The sequence below is a fragment of the Cyanistes caeruleus genome, chromosome 38, assembly GCF_971803275.1.
Source record: "Cyanistes caeruleus chromosome 38, bCyaCae1.hap1.1, whole genome shotgun sequence".
Lineage (NCBI taxonomy): Eukaryota > Metazoa > Chordata > Aves > Passeriformes > Paridae > Cyanistes > Cyanistes caeruleus.
This window is the reverse complement of record NC_141739.1, coordinates 1,559,737-1,574,657: the sequence shown is the minus strand read 5'-3', so window position 1 is coordinate 1,574,657 and position 14,921 is coordinate 1,559,737. Positions and strand designations below refer to the sequence as shown.

The 14,921-nt window shown below is 57.6% G+C and overlaps 2 protein-coding genes across 2 annotated transcripts in view; one reads left to right on the top strand and one right to left on the bottom strand.

Annotated features, from left to right (window-relative positions):
- PAF1 (PAF1 component of Paf1/RNA polymerase II complex) overlaps positions 1-11,036 on the bottom strand; it is a 15,589-nt gene extending 4,553 nt beyond the window's left edge. The window contains exons 1-8 of the mRNA XM_086871974.1: positions 10,899-11,036; positions 10,674-10,703; positions 10,212-10,304; positions 8,564-8,685; positions 6,840-6,906; positions 4,878-4,979; positions 3,722-3,827; positions 3,017-3,085 (exon numbers count right to left, since the gene is read on the bottom strand). Of these exons, the coding sequence (XP_086728100.1) occupies positions 3,017-3,085; positions 3,722-3,827; positions 4,878-4,979; positions 6,840-6,906; positions 8,564-8,685; positions 10,212-10,304; positions 10,674-10,703; positions 10,899-10,948 (639 nt within the window). The 5' untranslated portion in view covers positions 10,949-11,036. The remainder of the gene's footprint in view (positions 1-3,016; positions 3,086-3,721; positions 3,828-4,877; positions 4,980-6,839; positions 6,907-8,563; positions 8,686-10,211; positions 10,305-10,673; positions 10,704-10,898) is intronic.
- On the top strand, positions 11,024-14,921 carry MED29 (mediator complex subunit 29). The gene is made up of 4 exons (XM_086871984.1): positions 11,024-11,245; positions 12,130-12,188; positions 12,376-12,460; positions 13,962-14,921. Exons 1-4 carry the CDS (start codon positions 11,024-11,026, stop codon positions 14,190-14,192), a joined length of 597 nt encoding a protein of 198 aa, XP_086728110.1. The 3' UTR covers positions 14,193-14,921.

Genomic DNA, 14,921 nt, shown 5'->3' with positions numbered 1-14,921 from the left:
AGGGGAAAACGGGGAAATGGGGAAATGAGGGGAAATGGGGAAATGGGGAAATGAGGGGAAAATGGGGAAATGAGGGGAAATGAGGGGAAAATGGGGAAATGAGGGGAAAATGGGGAAATGGGGAAATGAGGGGAAAATGGGGAAATGGGGAAATGTGGAAGTGAGGGGAAAATGGGGAAATGGGGAAATGGGGAAATGGGGAAACGGGGGGAAAATGGGGAAATGAGGGGAAAATGGGGAAATGGGGAAATGAGGGGAAAATGGGGAAATGGGGAAACGGGGGGAAAACGGGGAAATGAGGGGAAATGGGGAAATGGGGAAATGGGGAAATGAGGGGAAAATGGGGAAATGGGGAAATGAGGGAAAATGGGGAAATGAGGGGAAAATGGGAAATGGGGAAATGAGGGGAAATGGGGAAATGGGGAAATGGGGAAATGAGGGGAAAATGAGGAAATGGGGAAATGGGGAAATGGGGAAATGAGGGGAAATGGGGAAAATGGGGAAATGGGAAAATGGGGAAATGAGGGGAAAATGGGGAAATGGGGAAATGGGGAAACGGGGGGAAAATGGGGAAATGAGGGGAAAACGGGGAAATGGGGAAATGAGGGGAAAATGGGGAAATGGGGAAATGGGGGGAAAAGGGGAAATGGGGAAATGGGGGGAAAATGGGGAAATGAGGGGAAAACGGGGAAATGGGGAAATGGGGAAATGTGGAAATGAGGGGAAAATGGGGAAATGGGGAAATGAGGGGAAATGGGGAAAATGGGAAAATGGGGAAATGAGGGGAAATGGGGAAATGGGGAAATGTGGAAGTGAGGGGAAATGGGGAAATGGGGAAATGGGGAAACGGGGGGAAAATGGGGAAATGAGGGGAAAACGGGGAAATGGGGAAATGGGGAAATGTGGAAATGAGGGGAAAATGGGGAAATGAGGGGAAAACGGGGAAATGGGGAAATGAGGGGAAAACGGGGAAATGGGGAAATGGGGGGAAAATGGGAAAATGAGGGGAAAATGGGGAAATGGGGAAATGAGGAAATGGGGAAATGGGGAAATGAGGGGAAATGGGGGGAAAATGGGAAAATGAGGGGAAAATGGGGAAATGGGGAAATGAGGAAATGGGGAAATGGGGAAATGGGGAAATGGGGAAATGGGGAAATGAGGGGAAAATGGGGAAATGAAGGGAAAATGGGGAAATGGGGAAATGGGGAAATGAGGGGAAATGGGGGGAAAATGGGGAAATGGGGAAATGAGGGGAAATGGGGAAAATGGGGGAAAAATGGGGAAAATGGGGAAATGAGTGGAAAATTGGGGAAAAACGGGAAAATGGGGAAATGAGGAAAATGGGAAAAATGGGGAAAAACGGGGAAAAATGGGGAAAATGGGGGAAAAATGGGGAAATTGGGAAATGGGGAAATGAGGTGAAAATTGGGGAAAAATGGGAAAATGGGGAAATGAGGGGAAATGGGGAAAATGGGGAAATGAGGGGAAATGGGGAAATGAGGAAAATGGGAAAAATGGGGAAAAACGGGGAAAAATGGGGAAAAACGGGAAAATGGGGAAAATGGGGAAAAATGGGGAAAAATGAGGAAAAAAGTGGGGAAAAGTAAGGAAAAATGGGGGAAAATGAAAAAAACAGAAAAAATGAGGCAAAAATGGGGAAAACTGAGAAACAAATGAGGAAAAATGAGGAAAAATTAGAGAAAAAAAACAGGAAAAAAAGTGGGGAAAAAACGGGAAAAAATGAGAAAAAATAAAGGCAAAAATGAGGAAAAAAGTGGGGAAAAGTGAGAAAAAATGGAGATAAAATGAAGAAAAAAATGGGGGAAAATGAAAAAAACAGAAAAAATGAGGCAAAAATGGGGAAAAATGAGGGAAAAACAAGGAAAAATGGGGAAAAAACAGGGAAAATAAGGCAAAGCACGGAAAAATGGGGAAAAATGGGGTAAAATGGGGAAAAATGAAAAAGAAATTGGGAAAAATTAGGAAAAATGGGGGAAAATTGGGGAAAAATGGGGAAAATGGGGGAAAACAGTGAAAAATGAGGAAAAAAGTGGGGAAAAATAAGGAAAAATGGAGGAAAAGTGAGGAAAAAAGTGAGGAAAAATAGGGAAAAATGAGAAAAAATGGGGGAAAAATGAGGTAAAATGGGGTAAAAATGGAAAATAATGGGAAAAAATGGGGAATAAGGAAGAAAAAAATAGGGAAAATGAGGAAAAAAAGGGGGGGAAAGTGAGGAAAAATGGGTAAAAAATGAGGAAAAAAGTAGAAGAAAATGAAGAAAAATTGAGGAAAAATAAGAAATAAATTGTGCAAAAATTAGGAAAAAATGGGAAAACATGAGGGAAAAAATGGGGGGAAATGAGGGAAAAAATGGGGAAAAATGAGGGAAAAAATGAGGAAAAATGGTGAAAAAACAGGGAAAAAGTAAAAAAAAAAAGGAGAAAAATGGGGGAAATGGGGAAAAAATGAGGAAAAATGAGAAAAAAAAGAGGGAAAATGAGGAGAAAATTGGGGAAAAATGAAGAAAAAAATGGGGTTTTGGGTGTGTGAAGAGGACGAGGGAGGGAAAATGGAAGTGGGGAAAAAATTGAGGGGTGGAAAAATGGGGATTTGGGGAGGGGAGAAATGGGAGTTTCGAGGGGAAAATCGGATTTTGGGGAGGAAATGATGGATTTTGGGAGGAAATGTTGGATTTTGGGAGGAAATGTTGGATTTTGGGAGGAAATGTTGGATTTTGGGGGGGAAATGTTGGATTTTGGGGGGAAATGTTGGATTTTGGGGGGGAAATGTTGGATTTTGGGGGGAAATGTTGGATTTTGGGAGGAAATGTTGGATTTTGGGAGGAAATGTTGGATTTTGGGGGGGAAATGTTGGATTTTGGGAGGAAATGTTGGATTTTGGGAGGAAATGTTGGATTTTGGGAGGAAATGTTGGATTTTGGGAGGAAATGTTGGATTTTGGGGGGGAAATTGAGATTTTAGTGTGGAAAAGGTGGATTGGGGGTCCCCAAACCCACCTTGAAGTCGGGGAACACGGGCATCACCTCCAGGGGGGTGACGCGGGGTTTGCTGTAGTGCTGCGTAATCTGGGGGGAAAAAGGGGGCTCAGAACCCCGCCAGGACCCCCCTGGACTGCCCAGAAACAGCTCCAAAATCCCCCAAACTCACCCCAAAAACACCTGCAAAGTCACGCACAACAGCCCCAAAATCACCCCCCAGAAACACCCAAATCCCTCCCCAAAAAACCCCAAAAATCACCCAAAAACCACAAAAAAACACCCCAGAAACGCCTCTAAAGTCCCCAAAATCCCTCAAAATCCCCAAAATCCCCCAAAACCCCTCAAACACCTCAAAATCCCCAAAACCCCCCAAAACCCCTCTAAATCCCAAAACCCTCAAAATCCCCAAAACCCCTCAAAAATCCCAAAACACCTCATAAACCCCAAAATCCCCCCAAAATCCTCCAAAAATCCCCCCAAATCCCCCAAAATCCTCCCAATATTCCCCCAAATCCCCCCAAAATCCACCCAAAATCCCCCCAAAATTCCCCAAAATCCCCCAAAATCCCTCAAATCCACACAAAAATCCCCCAAAATCCCCCCAAAATTCCCCAAATCCCCCCAAAATCCCCCCAAAATCCCTCAAATCCCCGCAAAATACCCCAAAATCCCCCCAAATCCCCCCAAAATCCCCCCAAATCCCCCCAAAGCCCAAAGCCCGACCGCTTTCTGGGCGTCCTCGAAGGTTTTCTCGATGGCCGCGATCTGACTGTCCCTGTCCTTGTAGATCTCCTCCTCCGTGAACTGCTGCTTCACCGACACCCCGATCCTGACAGGTCACCCAGAAACACCCCGAATCCGACAAAATCAGCCCAAAAACACCCAGAATCAGCCAAAATCACCCAAAAACACCAAAAATCAGCCCAAAACACCAAAAATCAGCCCAAAAACACCCCAGAATCAGACAGAATCAGCCCAAAAACACCCAAAATCAGCCAAAATCACCCCAAAACCACCCCAAAACACCAAAAATCAGCCCAAAACCACCCCAAATCAGCCAAAATCACCCCAAAATCAACCCAAATCAGCCAAAATCACCCAGAAGCTGCCCCAGAACTGCCCCAAAATCACCTCAAAAACACCCAAAATCAGCCAAAATCAGCCCAAAATCACCCCAGAACCCACCTCAAAATAACCCAAAATCACCCCACAATCCCCCAAAAATCATCCAAATTCACCTCAAAATTCCCCAAATCCCCCCAAAATTATTCTAAATCACTCCAAAATCTCCCCAAAATCACCCCAAATCATTTAAAAATCCCCCCAAAATCCCCCAAAATCCACCCAAATCACCTCAAAATCCCCCAAAACCCCCCGCAAAATCCCCTCAAATCCCAAGTCCACCCAAAATCCCCCCAAATCCCCCCAAAATTCACCCAAAATGCCCCAAAATCACCTCAAAATCACCCCAAAATCGCTGAAAATTCCCCAAAATCAGCCAAAAATCACACAAAACCCCCCAAAATCACCCAAAAATACCCCAAAATTACCCAAAAATCCCCCCAAAATAATCCAAAATTCCCCAAATTCCCCCAAATACCCCAAATCCACCCAAAAATCCCCCAAATCCCCCAAAAATCACCCAAAAATCATCCAAATCCACCCCAAAATCCCCCAAAAATCACCCAAAATCATCCAAAAATCCTCCAAAATCACCCAAAATCCACAAAAATTACCCAAAAATCACCCAAAAATCCCCCAAATCCCCCAAAAATCCCCCAAAAATCACCCCAAAATCACCCAAAATCCCCCCAAATCCCCCCAAATCCCCCAATCCCCCCCAATCCCCCCACCCCGCCGTGGCCCGGCTGTCACTGACTTGACCTCGGGTTTCTCGTTGCTCACGCCGTAGCGGTTGAACTCGGTGGAGATGTACTCGGTCTTGCGCATCCACGGCACCACCTTGGCGTGCTGCTGGGACCTGGGGACACGCCATCGGGATCGGGGGGACGGGGGGGATTGGGGGGACACGCCATCGCCATTGGGGGACACGGGGATTGGGGGGACACGCCATCGCCATTGGGGGACACGGGGATTGGGGGGACACGGGGATTGGGGGGACAGGGGGATTGGGGGGACATGGGGGATTGGGGGGACACGGGGATTGGGGGGACCCAGGGATTGGGGGGACACGGGGATTGGGGGGACATAGGGATTGGGGGGACACGGGGATTGGGGGGACACGCCATCGGGATTGGGGGGACACGGGGATTGGGGGGACCCAGGGGATTGGGGGGACCCAGGGATTGGGGGGACCCGGGGGGGATTGGGGGGACCCAGGGATTGGGGGGACAGGGGGGGATTGGGGGGACACGGGGATTGGGGGGACCCAGGGGATTGGGGGGACCCAGGGATTGGGGGGACCCGGGGGGGATTGGGGGGACCCGGGGGGGATTGGGGGGACCTGGGGGATTGGGGGGACCCGGGGGGGATTGGGGGGACCCAGGGATTGGGGGGACAGGGGGGGATTGGGGGGACCCAGGGGATTGGGGGGACCTGGGGGATTGGGGGGACCTGGGGGATTGGGGGGACAGGGGGGGATTGGGGGGACCCAGGGGACTGGGGGGACCCGGGGATTGGGGGGACCCGGGGGGGATTGGGGGGGACCCAGGGATCGGGGGGAACTGGGGGATTGGGGGGACCCGGGGGATTGGGGGACACGGGGGGATTGGGGGGACACGGGGGGACTGGGGGGACCCAGGGGATTGGGGGGACCCGGGGGGGATTGGGGGGACCCAGGGGATTGGGGGGACCCAGGGGATTGGGGGACACGGGGGGATTGGGGGGACACGGGGGGACTGGGGGGACCCAGGGGATTGGGGGGACCCGGGGGGATTGGGGGGACCCAGGGGATTGGGGGGACCCGGGGGGGATTGGGGGGACCCAGGGGATTGGGGGGACCCAGGGGATTGGGGGGACCCAGGGATCGGGGGGAACTGGGGGATTGGGGGGACCCGGGGGATTGGGGGGACAGGGGGGGGATTGGGGGGACCCAGGGGATTGGGGGGACCCAGGGATTGGGGGGACAGGGGGGGATTGGGGGGACCCGGGGGATTGGGGGGACCCAGGGATTGGGGGGACAGGGAGGGATTGGGGGGACCCGGGGGATTGGGGGGACCCGGGGGGGATTGGGGGGATTTGGGGACACCCAAGAGGGATTTGGGACACCCAGGGGGGATTGGGGGGAACCCCAGGACTGGGGGGATTTGGGGTTTGAGGGATTTGGGGACCCCTAGGGGGGATTTGGGGACCCCTAGGGGGGATTTGGGGCACCCAGGGGGGATTTGGGGGACCCCCTCAGAGGGGATTGAGGGATTGGGGGGGTTTGGGGACCCCCAGGGGGGATTGGGGGGACCCAGGGAAGATTTGGGGACACCCAGGGGGGATTTGGGGACCCCTAGGGGGGATTGGGGGGGACCCAGGGGGGATCAGGGGGATTTGGGGACACCCAGGGGGGATTGGGGGGAACCCCGGGATTGGGGGCATTGGGGGTTTGGGGGATTTGGGGACCCCTAGGGGGGATTTGGGGACACCCAGGGGGGAATTGAGAGATTTGGGGGGACCCAGGGGGGATCTGGGGTTTGGGGGGGATTTGGGGTTACCAGGGTGGATTGGGAGAGCTCCGGGTGGGATTTGGGGACCCCCAGGGGGGATTGGGGGGGTTTGGGGACCCCCCCAGTGCAGTTTTTGGGGTTCGGGGACCCCCCCAGGAGGGATTTGGATTTTGGGGACCCCCCAGGGCAGATTTTGGGCTCCCCCCAGGGCAGATTTGGGGTCTCACCTCTTGGAGCTGGTGGGGGCCTGGATCTCCTCCTCCAGCAGCTTCTCATCCGCGGGGTCCAGCAGCACTGCGGGAACGCACCGGGGAGTCACCCCAAAATCGGGGAGGCACCCCAAAATCGGGGAGGCACCCCAAAATCGGGGAGGCACCCCAAAAACGGGAATGCACCCCAAAATCGGGGAGGCACCCCAAAAACGGGAATGCACCCCAAAATCGGGGATACACCCCAAAAACGGGAATGCACCCCAAAATCGGGGAGGCACCCCAAAAATGGGAATGCACCCCAAAATCGGGGAGGCACCCCAAAATCGGGGATACACCCCAAAAACGGGGAGGCACCCCAGAAACGGGAATGCACCCCAAAATCGGGGATACACCCCAGAATCGGGGATACACCCCAAAAACGGGAATGCACCCCAAAATCGGGGAGGCACCCCAAAAACGGGAATGCACCCCAAAATCGGGGATACACCCCAAAAACAGGAATTCACCCCAAAAACGGGAATGCACCCCAAAAATGGGGATACACCCCAAAAACGGGGATACACCCCGAAAACAGGAATTCACCCCAAAAACAGGAATGCACCCCAAAAATGGGGATACACCCCAAAAACGGGGATACACCCCGAAAACAGGAATGCACCCCGAAAACGGGAATGCACCCCAAAAACGGGGATTTACACCCCAAAATCGGGGATACACCCCAAAAACGGGGATACACCCCAAAAACGGGGATGCACCCCAAAATCGGGGATACACCCCAAAATCGGGGATACACCCCAAAAACGGGGATACACCCCAAAAACGGGAATGCACCGGAAATCAGGGATTCACCCCAAAATCCGGGAATTCACCCAAATCGGGGATTTTTGGGGTCCCTGTGGGGTTTGAGGGGTCCCGGTGGGGTTTGGGGTCCCTGTGGGGTTTGGGGGTCCCTGTGGGGTTTGGGGGGTCAGGGTTGTGGTTTTGGGGTCCCTGTGGGGTTTGGGGGGTTTTTGGGGGGTCCCTGTGGGGTTTGGGGGGTTTTTGGGGGGGTCCCTGTGGGGTTTGGGGGGTCGGGGCTGGGTTGGGGCAGCCCCAGAGCTCGGGAACCCCAAAACTGAAACCCCCGGGAACAACCGGAGCTGGGGGGATTCGGGGGAGGGGCGATTTGGGGCGATTTGGGGCGATTTGGGGCGATTTTGGGTCTGTTTCTGGGTGATTTGAGGGCGATTTCTGGGTGATTTTGGGGAGATTTCAGGGGCAGGTTTGGGTGATTTCAGGGTGATTTGGAGTCAGTTCTGGGGCAGTTTTTGGGGTGATTTCAGGGTGATTTTGGGGTCAGTTAAGGCTCAGTTTCTGGGTGATTTTGGGGTGATTTTGGGGTCAGTTTCCGGGTGGTTTTCAGGGTGATTTCAGGGAGATTTGGGGTCAGTTCAGGCTCAGTTCAGGGGCAGTTTTTGGGGTGATTTCAGTGTGATTTTGGGTGATTTCAAGGTGATTTCAGAGTGATTTGGGGTCACTTTCAGGGTGATTTTGTAGTGATTTCAGAGTGATTTTGGAGTGATTTCAGAGTGATTTTGGAGTGATTCCAGGGTGATTTCAGGGTGATTTTGGGTCAGTTTCAGGGTGATTTCAGGGTGATTTCAGGGTGATTTCGGGGTGATTTCGGGGTGATTTTGGGTCAGTTTCGGGGTGATTTCGGGGTGATTTCTGGGTGATTTGGGGTCAGGTTCCGCACACACCCCCGGGGTCGATGCGGTACGTGTCGGGGTTGATGAGGTCGATGGTGACGCCCAGGTCCGGCTCCGTCAGCAGATCGTGCTTGTGCTGCTTCTCCAGCGACGTCGCCTTGTACTGCACAAACCTGCCCGAACCGCCCCCAAACACCCCAAAATCAGCACAAACCTGCCCAAACCGCCCCCAAACACCCCAAAATCAGCACAAACCTGCCCAAACCGCCCCCAAACACCCCAAAATCAGCACAAACCTGCCCGAACCGCCCCCAAACACCCCAAAATCAGCACAAACCTGCCCGAACCGCCCCCAAACACCCCAAAATCAGCACAAACCTGCCCAAACCGCCCCCAAACACCCCAAAATCAGCACAGAACACCCCAAAATCAGCACAAACCTGCCCAAACCGCCCCCAAACACCCCAAAATCAGCACAGAACACCCCAAAATCAGCACAAACCTGCCCAAACCGCCCCCAAACACCCCAAAATCAGCAAAAAACACCCCAAAATCAGCACAAACCTGCCCAAACCGCCCCCAAACACCCCAAAATCAGCACAAACCTGCCCAAACCGCCCCCAAACACCCCAAAATCAGCAAAAAACACCCCAAAATCAGCACAAACCTGCCCAAACCGCCCCCAAACACCCCAAAATCAGCAAAAAACACCCCAAAATCAGCACAAACCTGCCCAAACCGCCCCCAAACACCCCAAAATCAGCACAAACCTGCCCAAACCGCCCCCAAACACCCCAAAATCAGCACAAACCTGCCCAAACCGCCCCCAAACACCCCAAAATCAGCACAAACCTGCCCAAACCGCCCCCAAACACCCCAAAATCAGCACAAACCTGCCCAAACCGCCCCCAAACACCCCAAAATCAGCAAAAAACACCCCAAAATCAGCACAAACCTGCCCAAACCGCCCCCAAACACCCCAAAATCAGCACAAACCTGCCCAAACCGCCCCAAAACACCCCAAAATCAGCAAAAAACACCCCAAAATCAGCATAAACCTGCCCAAACCGCCCCCAAACACCCCAAAATCAGCAAAAAACACCCCAAAATCAGCACAAACCTGCCCAAACTGCCCCCAAACACCCCAAAATCAGCACAAACCTGCCCAAACCGCCCCAAAACACCCCAAAATCAGCACAAACCTGCCCAAACTGCCCCAAAACACCCCAAAATCAGCAAAAAACACCCCAAAATCAGCACAAACCTGCCCAAACCGCCCCCAAACACCCCAAAATCAGCACAAACCTGCCCAAACCGCCCCAAAACACCCCAAAATCAGCAAAAAACACCCCAAAATCAGCACAAACCTGCCCAAACCGCCCCCAAAACACCCCAAAATCAGCACAGACCTGCCCAAACTGCCCCAAAACACCCCAAAATCAGCAAAAAACACCCCAAAATCAGCACAAACCTGCCCAAACCGCCCCAAAACACCCCAAAATCCGCACAGAACACCCCAAAATCAGCACAAACCTGCCCAAACCGCCCCCAAACACCCCAAAATCAGCACAAAAGACCCCAAAACCGCCCTGGGACACCCTAAAATCAGCCCACAACACCCCAAAACCAGCCCCAACACCTCCCTGGAACCCTCAGGGGGTCGGGACCCCCCCGAATTCCGCGCTGGGGGTCCCCAGACCTGCTCTGGTCGAAGGGGTACGTGATGAACTTGGGGTCGAAGGGGATGTCCGGGAGGCTGTTGCAGAACTTGACCCGGCAAACGACCCCGGACCTGCGGCGAGGAGGGAAAGGGGCCCCAAAAACGGGTCAGGGCTCCCCAAAAACGGGTCAGAGGCCCCAAAAACGGGTCAGGGGACCCAAAAACGGGTCAGGGGCCCCAAAACGGGTCAGGGGGCCCCAAAAATGGGTCAGGGCTCCCCAAAATGGGGTCAGGGGCCCCAAAAACGGGTCAGGGCTCCCCAAAATGGGGTCAGGGGCCCCAAAATGGGGTCAGAGCTCCCCAAAACAGGGTTGGGGTCCCCAAACTCCGGGGGTCCCCAAACCCCGGGGGTCCCCAAACCGGGCTCGGGGACCCCAACCCCCGCCATTCACCCCAGAACCGGCGCGGGGCCCCCCCAAACCCCCCCTTCCCCAGCCTCACCTCTCCGGGAGTGTCCGGTGCGAACTCGGCCTGCGGGGAGGGGGGGGGGCGCGTCATGACGTCACTAGGGACCCCCGAACGCCTCCGTGACGTCACGGGGAGACCCCGTTATCTGTCTCCCGCCGCGAGGGTGACGTCACGGGGGAATCCCACACCCCCCCACCACCGCGGGCGGCTCCCCCCCTCGGCATGGCGACGTCACGGCGGTGACGTCACGGCCGTTACCGGTGCCCCGGCTCATCGCGCTGCGCTTGCGTTTGGATGGTGGGCGCCATGGCCGACGGCTACTCCGGGCTCGGCGCGTCGCCTTCTGCTGACGTCACTTCCGCGCGCCGGAACCCGGGGACAACATGGCGGCGCCGCCGCCGCCTCAGGCCGGGCCGCCTCAGGGGCCGCCCTCAGCGGCGGCGGGGCCGGGACCGGCGGCGGGGCCCGGACCGGGACCGGGGCCGCCCCCCGGAGCCGCGCAGGGCCCCGCGCTGCCCGCGCAGGCGGCGGCGACGCAGGCGCAGGATTTTGATCCCGTGCAGCGCTTCCGGCTCCTTCTGCCGCAGCTGAAGGAGAGCCTGCAGGTGGGCGGGGCCAAAGGGGCATGGCCAAAGGGGGCGGGGCCAAAGGAGGCGGGGCGGGGCTTCCCCGGTAAAGGGCGGGGCTTGGTGCCGGTAAGGGGCGGGGTTTCTCCGGTAAAGGGCGGGGTTTGGGGCCGGTAAGGGGCGGGGTTTCTCCGGTAAAGGGCGGGGTTTGGGGACTGGAGGGGGCGGGGTTTGGGGCCGGTAAGGGGCGAGGTTTCTCCGGTAAAGGGCGGGGTTTGGGGACTGGAGGGGGCGGGGTTTGGGGCCGGTAAGGGGCGGGGTTTCTCCGGTAAGGGGCGGGGTTTACCCAGTAAAGGACGGGGTTTGGGGCTGTTAAGGGGCGGGGTCTGGGGACTGGAGGGGGCGGGGTTTTCTCACGGGGCCGTGTCCATTCCGTGGGGTCCCCTGGCACTTTGGGGGTCCCCTGGCACTTTGGGGGTCCCGGTGTCTCTCGATTCCCGCGGCTGGGGGCTCGGGGGGGGGCTCTGGGGAGCTCTGGGGGGGCTCGGGAGGGCTCAGGGGGGCTCGGGGGGGCTCAGGGGAGCTCTGGGGGGGGCTCGGGAGGGCTCTGGGGGGGCTCGGGGGGGCTCAGGGGAGCTCGGGGGGGGCTCGGGGGGGCTCTGGGGGGCTCGGGGGGGGCTCTGGGGGAGCTCGGGGGGGGCTCTGGGAAGCTCTGGGGGGCTCGGGGGGGGCTCGGGGGGGGCTCTGGAGAGCTCTGGGGGGGCTCGGGAGGGCTCTGGGGGGGCTCGGGGGGGCTCGGGGGGGGCTCTGGGGAGCTCTGGGGGGGCTCGGGAGGGCTCTGGGGGGGCTCGGGGGAGCTCGGGGGGGGCTCTGGGGGGGCTGCGGGTCCCCCTCCGCCTCCCCCTGACCCCCGGGACCCTCAGACCCTGATGAAAGTGGCAGCTCAGAACCTGGTGCAGAACTCCAGCATCGACAACGGGCAGTGAGTGACCGTCCCAGTGCCCCCCAGTACATCCCAGTAACCCCCAGTACATCCCAGTAACCCCCTACTCCATCCCAGTGCCCCCCAGTCCATTCCAGTCCCTCCCTGTGTCCCCCCAGTGCCCCCCAGTCTCTCCCAGTGCCTCCCAGTACCCCCAGTCCATCCCAGTCTCACCAGTTTCCCGCAGGAAGAGCGCGGACGGGGCCTTGCAGCGCTTTGACAAGAGCCTGGAGGAGTTCTACGCCCTGTGTGACCAGCTGGAGCTGTGCCTGGTGAGAGACCCCACACCACACCACTAATTCCCAGTATCCCCCGCTGATTCCCGCTAATTCCCGGTATCCCCCGCTGATTCCCGCTAATTCCCGGTATCCCCCGCTGATTCCCGCTAATTCCCGGTATCCCCTCGCTGATTCCCGCTAATTCCCGGTATCCCCGCTGATTCCCGCTAATTCCCGGTGTCCCCGCTGATTCCCGCTAATTCCCGGTATCCCCGCTGATTCCCGCTAATTCCCGCTATCCCCCGCTGATTCCCGCTAATTCCCGGTACCTCCCCGCTGATTCCCGCTAATTCCCGGTATCCCCCGCTGATTCCCGCTAATTCCCGCTATCCCCCGCTGATTCCCGGTAATTCCCGCTATCCCCCGCTGATTCCCGGTAATTCCCGGTGTCCCCCGCTGATTCCCGCTAATTCCCGGTACCTCCCCGCTGATTCCCGCTAATTCCCGGTATCCCCCGCTGATTCCCTCTATCCCCCGGTATCCCCCGCTGATTCCCGCTAATTCCCGCTATCCCCCGCTGATTCCCGGTAATTCCCGGTATCCCCTCGCTGATTCCCGCTAATTCCCGGTGTCCCCCGCTGATTCCCTCTATCCCCCGGTATCCCCCGCTGATTCCCGCTAATTCCCGCTATCCCCCGCTGATTCCCGCTAATTCCCGCTATCCCCCGCTGATTCCCGGTAATTCCCGCTATCCCCCGCTGATTCCCGGTAATTCCCGGTATCCCCCGCTGATTCCCGGTAATTCCCGCTATCCCCCGCTGATTCCCTCTATCCCCCGGTATCCCCTCGCTGATTCCCGCTAATTCCCGCTATCCCCCGCTGATTCCCGCTAATTCCCGGTATCCCCTCGCTGATTCCCGGTAATTCCCGGTATCCCCCGCTGATTCCCGCTAATTCCCGGTATCCCCTCGCTGATTCCCGCTAATTCCCGGTATCCCCCGCTGATTCCCGCTAATTCCCGGTGTCCCCCGCTGATTCCCGCTAATTCCCGGTATCCCCCGCTGATTCCCGCTAATTCCCGCTATCCCCCGCTGATTCCCGCTAATTCCCGGTATCCCCCCGCTGATTCCCGCTAATTCCCGGTATCCCCCCGCTGATTCCCGGTAATTCCCGGTGTCCCCGCTGATTCCCGGTAATTCCCGGTGTCCCCCGCTGATTCCCGCTAATTCCCGGTATCCCCCGCTGATTCCCGCTAATTCCCGCTATCCCCCGCTGATTCCCGGTAATTCCCGGTATCCCCCGCTGATTCCCTCTATCCCCCGGTATCCCCCGCTGATTCCCGCTATCCCCCGGTATCCCCCGCTGATTCCCGCTAATTCCCGGTGTCCCCCCGCTGATTCCCGGTAGTTCCCGGTAATCCCCGCTGATTGCCGGTAATTCCCGGTACCTCCCGGTAATCCCCGCTGATTGCCGGTAATTCCCGGTACCCCCCGGTAATCCCCGCTGATTGCCGGTAATCCCCGCTGATTGCCGGTGCCCCCGGTGTCGCCCGCAGCGCCTGGCCCACGAGTGCCTGTCGCAGAGCTTCGACAGCGCCAAGCACGCGCCGGCGCTGGTGCCCGCGGCGCCCAAGGGCGAGGCGGCTCCCGGCGCGGAGGCGCTGCCCTACACGCAGTACCTGCCGCTGATCAAGGCGCAGATCGCGGCCGCCAAGGACATCCACAACGCCCTGCTGGAGGGCACCAACAAGATCACCGGCAAGCTGCCCCCGCCGGGGGGGCCCTGAGGGGCGGGGGGCCCCGGGACACCCCCGAATGCTGCGGGGGGACCCCCGGGACACCCCCGAATTCTGCGGGGGGACCCCCGGGACACCCTCGAATGCTGCGGGGGGACCCCCGGGACACCCCCGAATTCTGCGGGGGGACCCCCGGGACACCCCGAATGCTGCGGGGGGACCCCGGGACACCCCGAATTCTGCGGGGGGACCCCCGGGACACCCTCGAATGCTGCGGGGGGACCCCCGGGACACCCCCGAATGCTGCGGGGGGACCCCGGGACACCCCGAAATGCTGCGGGGGGACCCCCGGGACACCCCCGAATGCTGCGGGGGGGCCCCGGGACACCCCAAAAAACGGTGCTGGGGGAGGGGGGGTGGTTCGGGTGAGCGATGGGGGTTGAGCAGGAGTTAGGGGTGTCAGGTTGGTTTTGGGGTTGGTTCAGGTGTGAGATGGGGACTGAGTCAGGATTTGGGGGGGTTTTGGGGTCTGCCCCCCCCCCGTCCCGGTGGGGATTGGTTTTGGGGAGGGTCTGGGGGAGTTTGTGACCCCAGATCCCGTCCCGGGGGTTGGAGGAAGGTCTCGGGTGTTGCTGGGGTCGAAGTGCGGTCCCAGCAGAGCATTTTGGGGTGACCCCTCCCGGGGGGATCGCTGGGGAGGGAGATGGGGGCGCCGGGTTCAGGAGTTTTGGGGTAAAACCTTTGATTTTCGGAAAATAAACACGCGTTTTGTGATCTCGA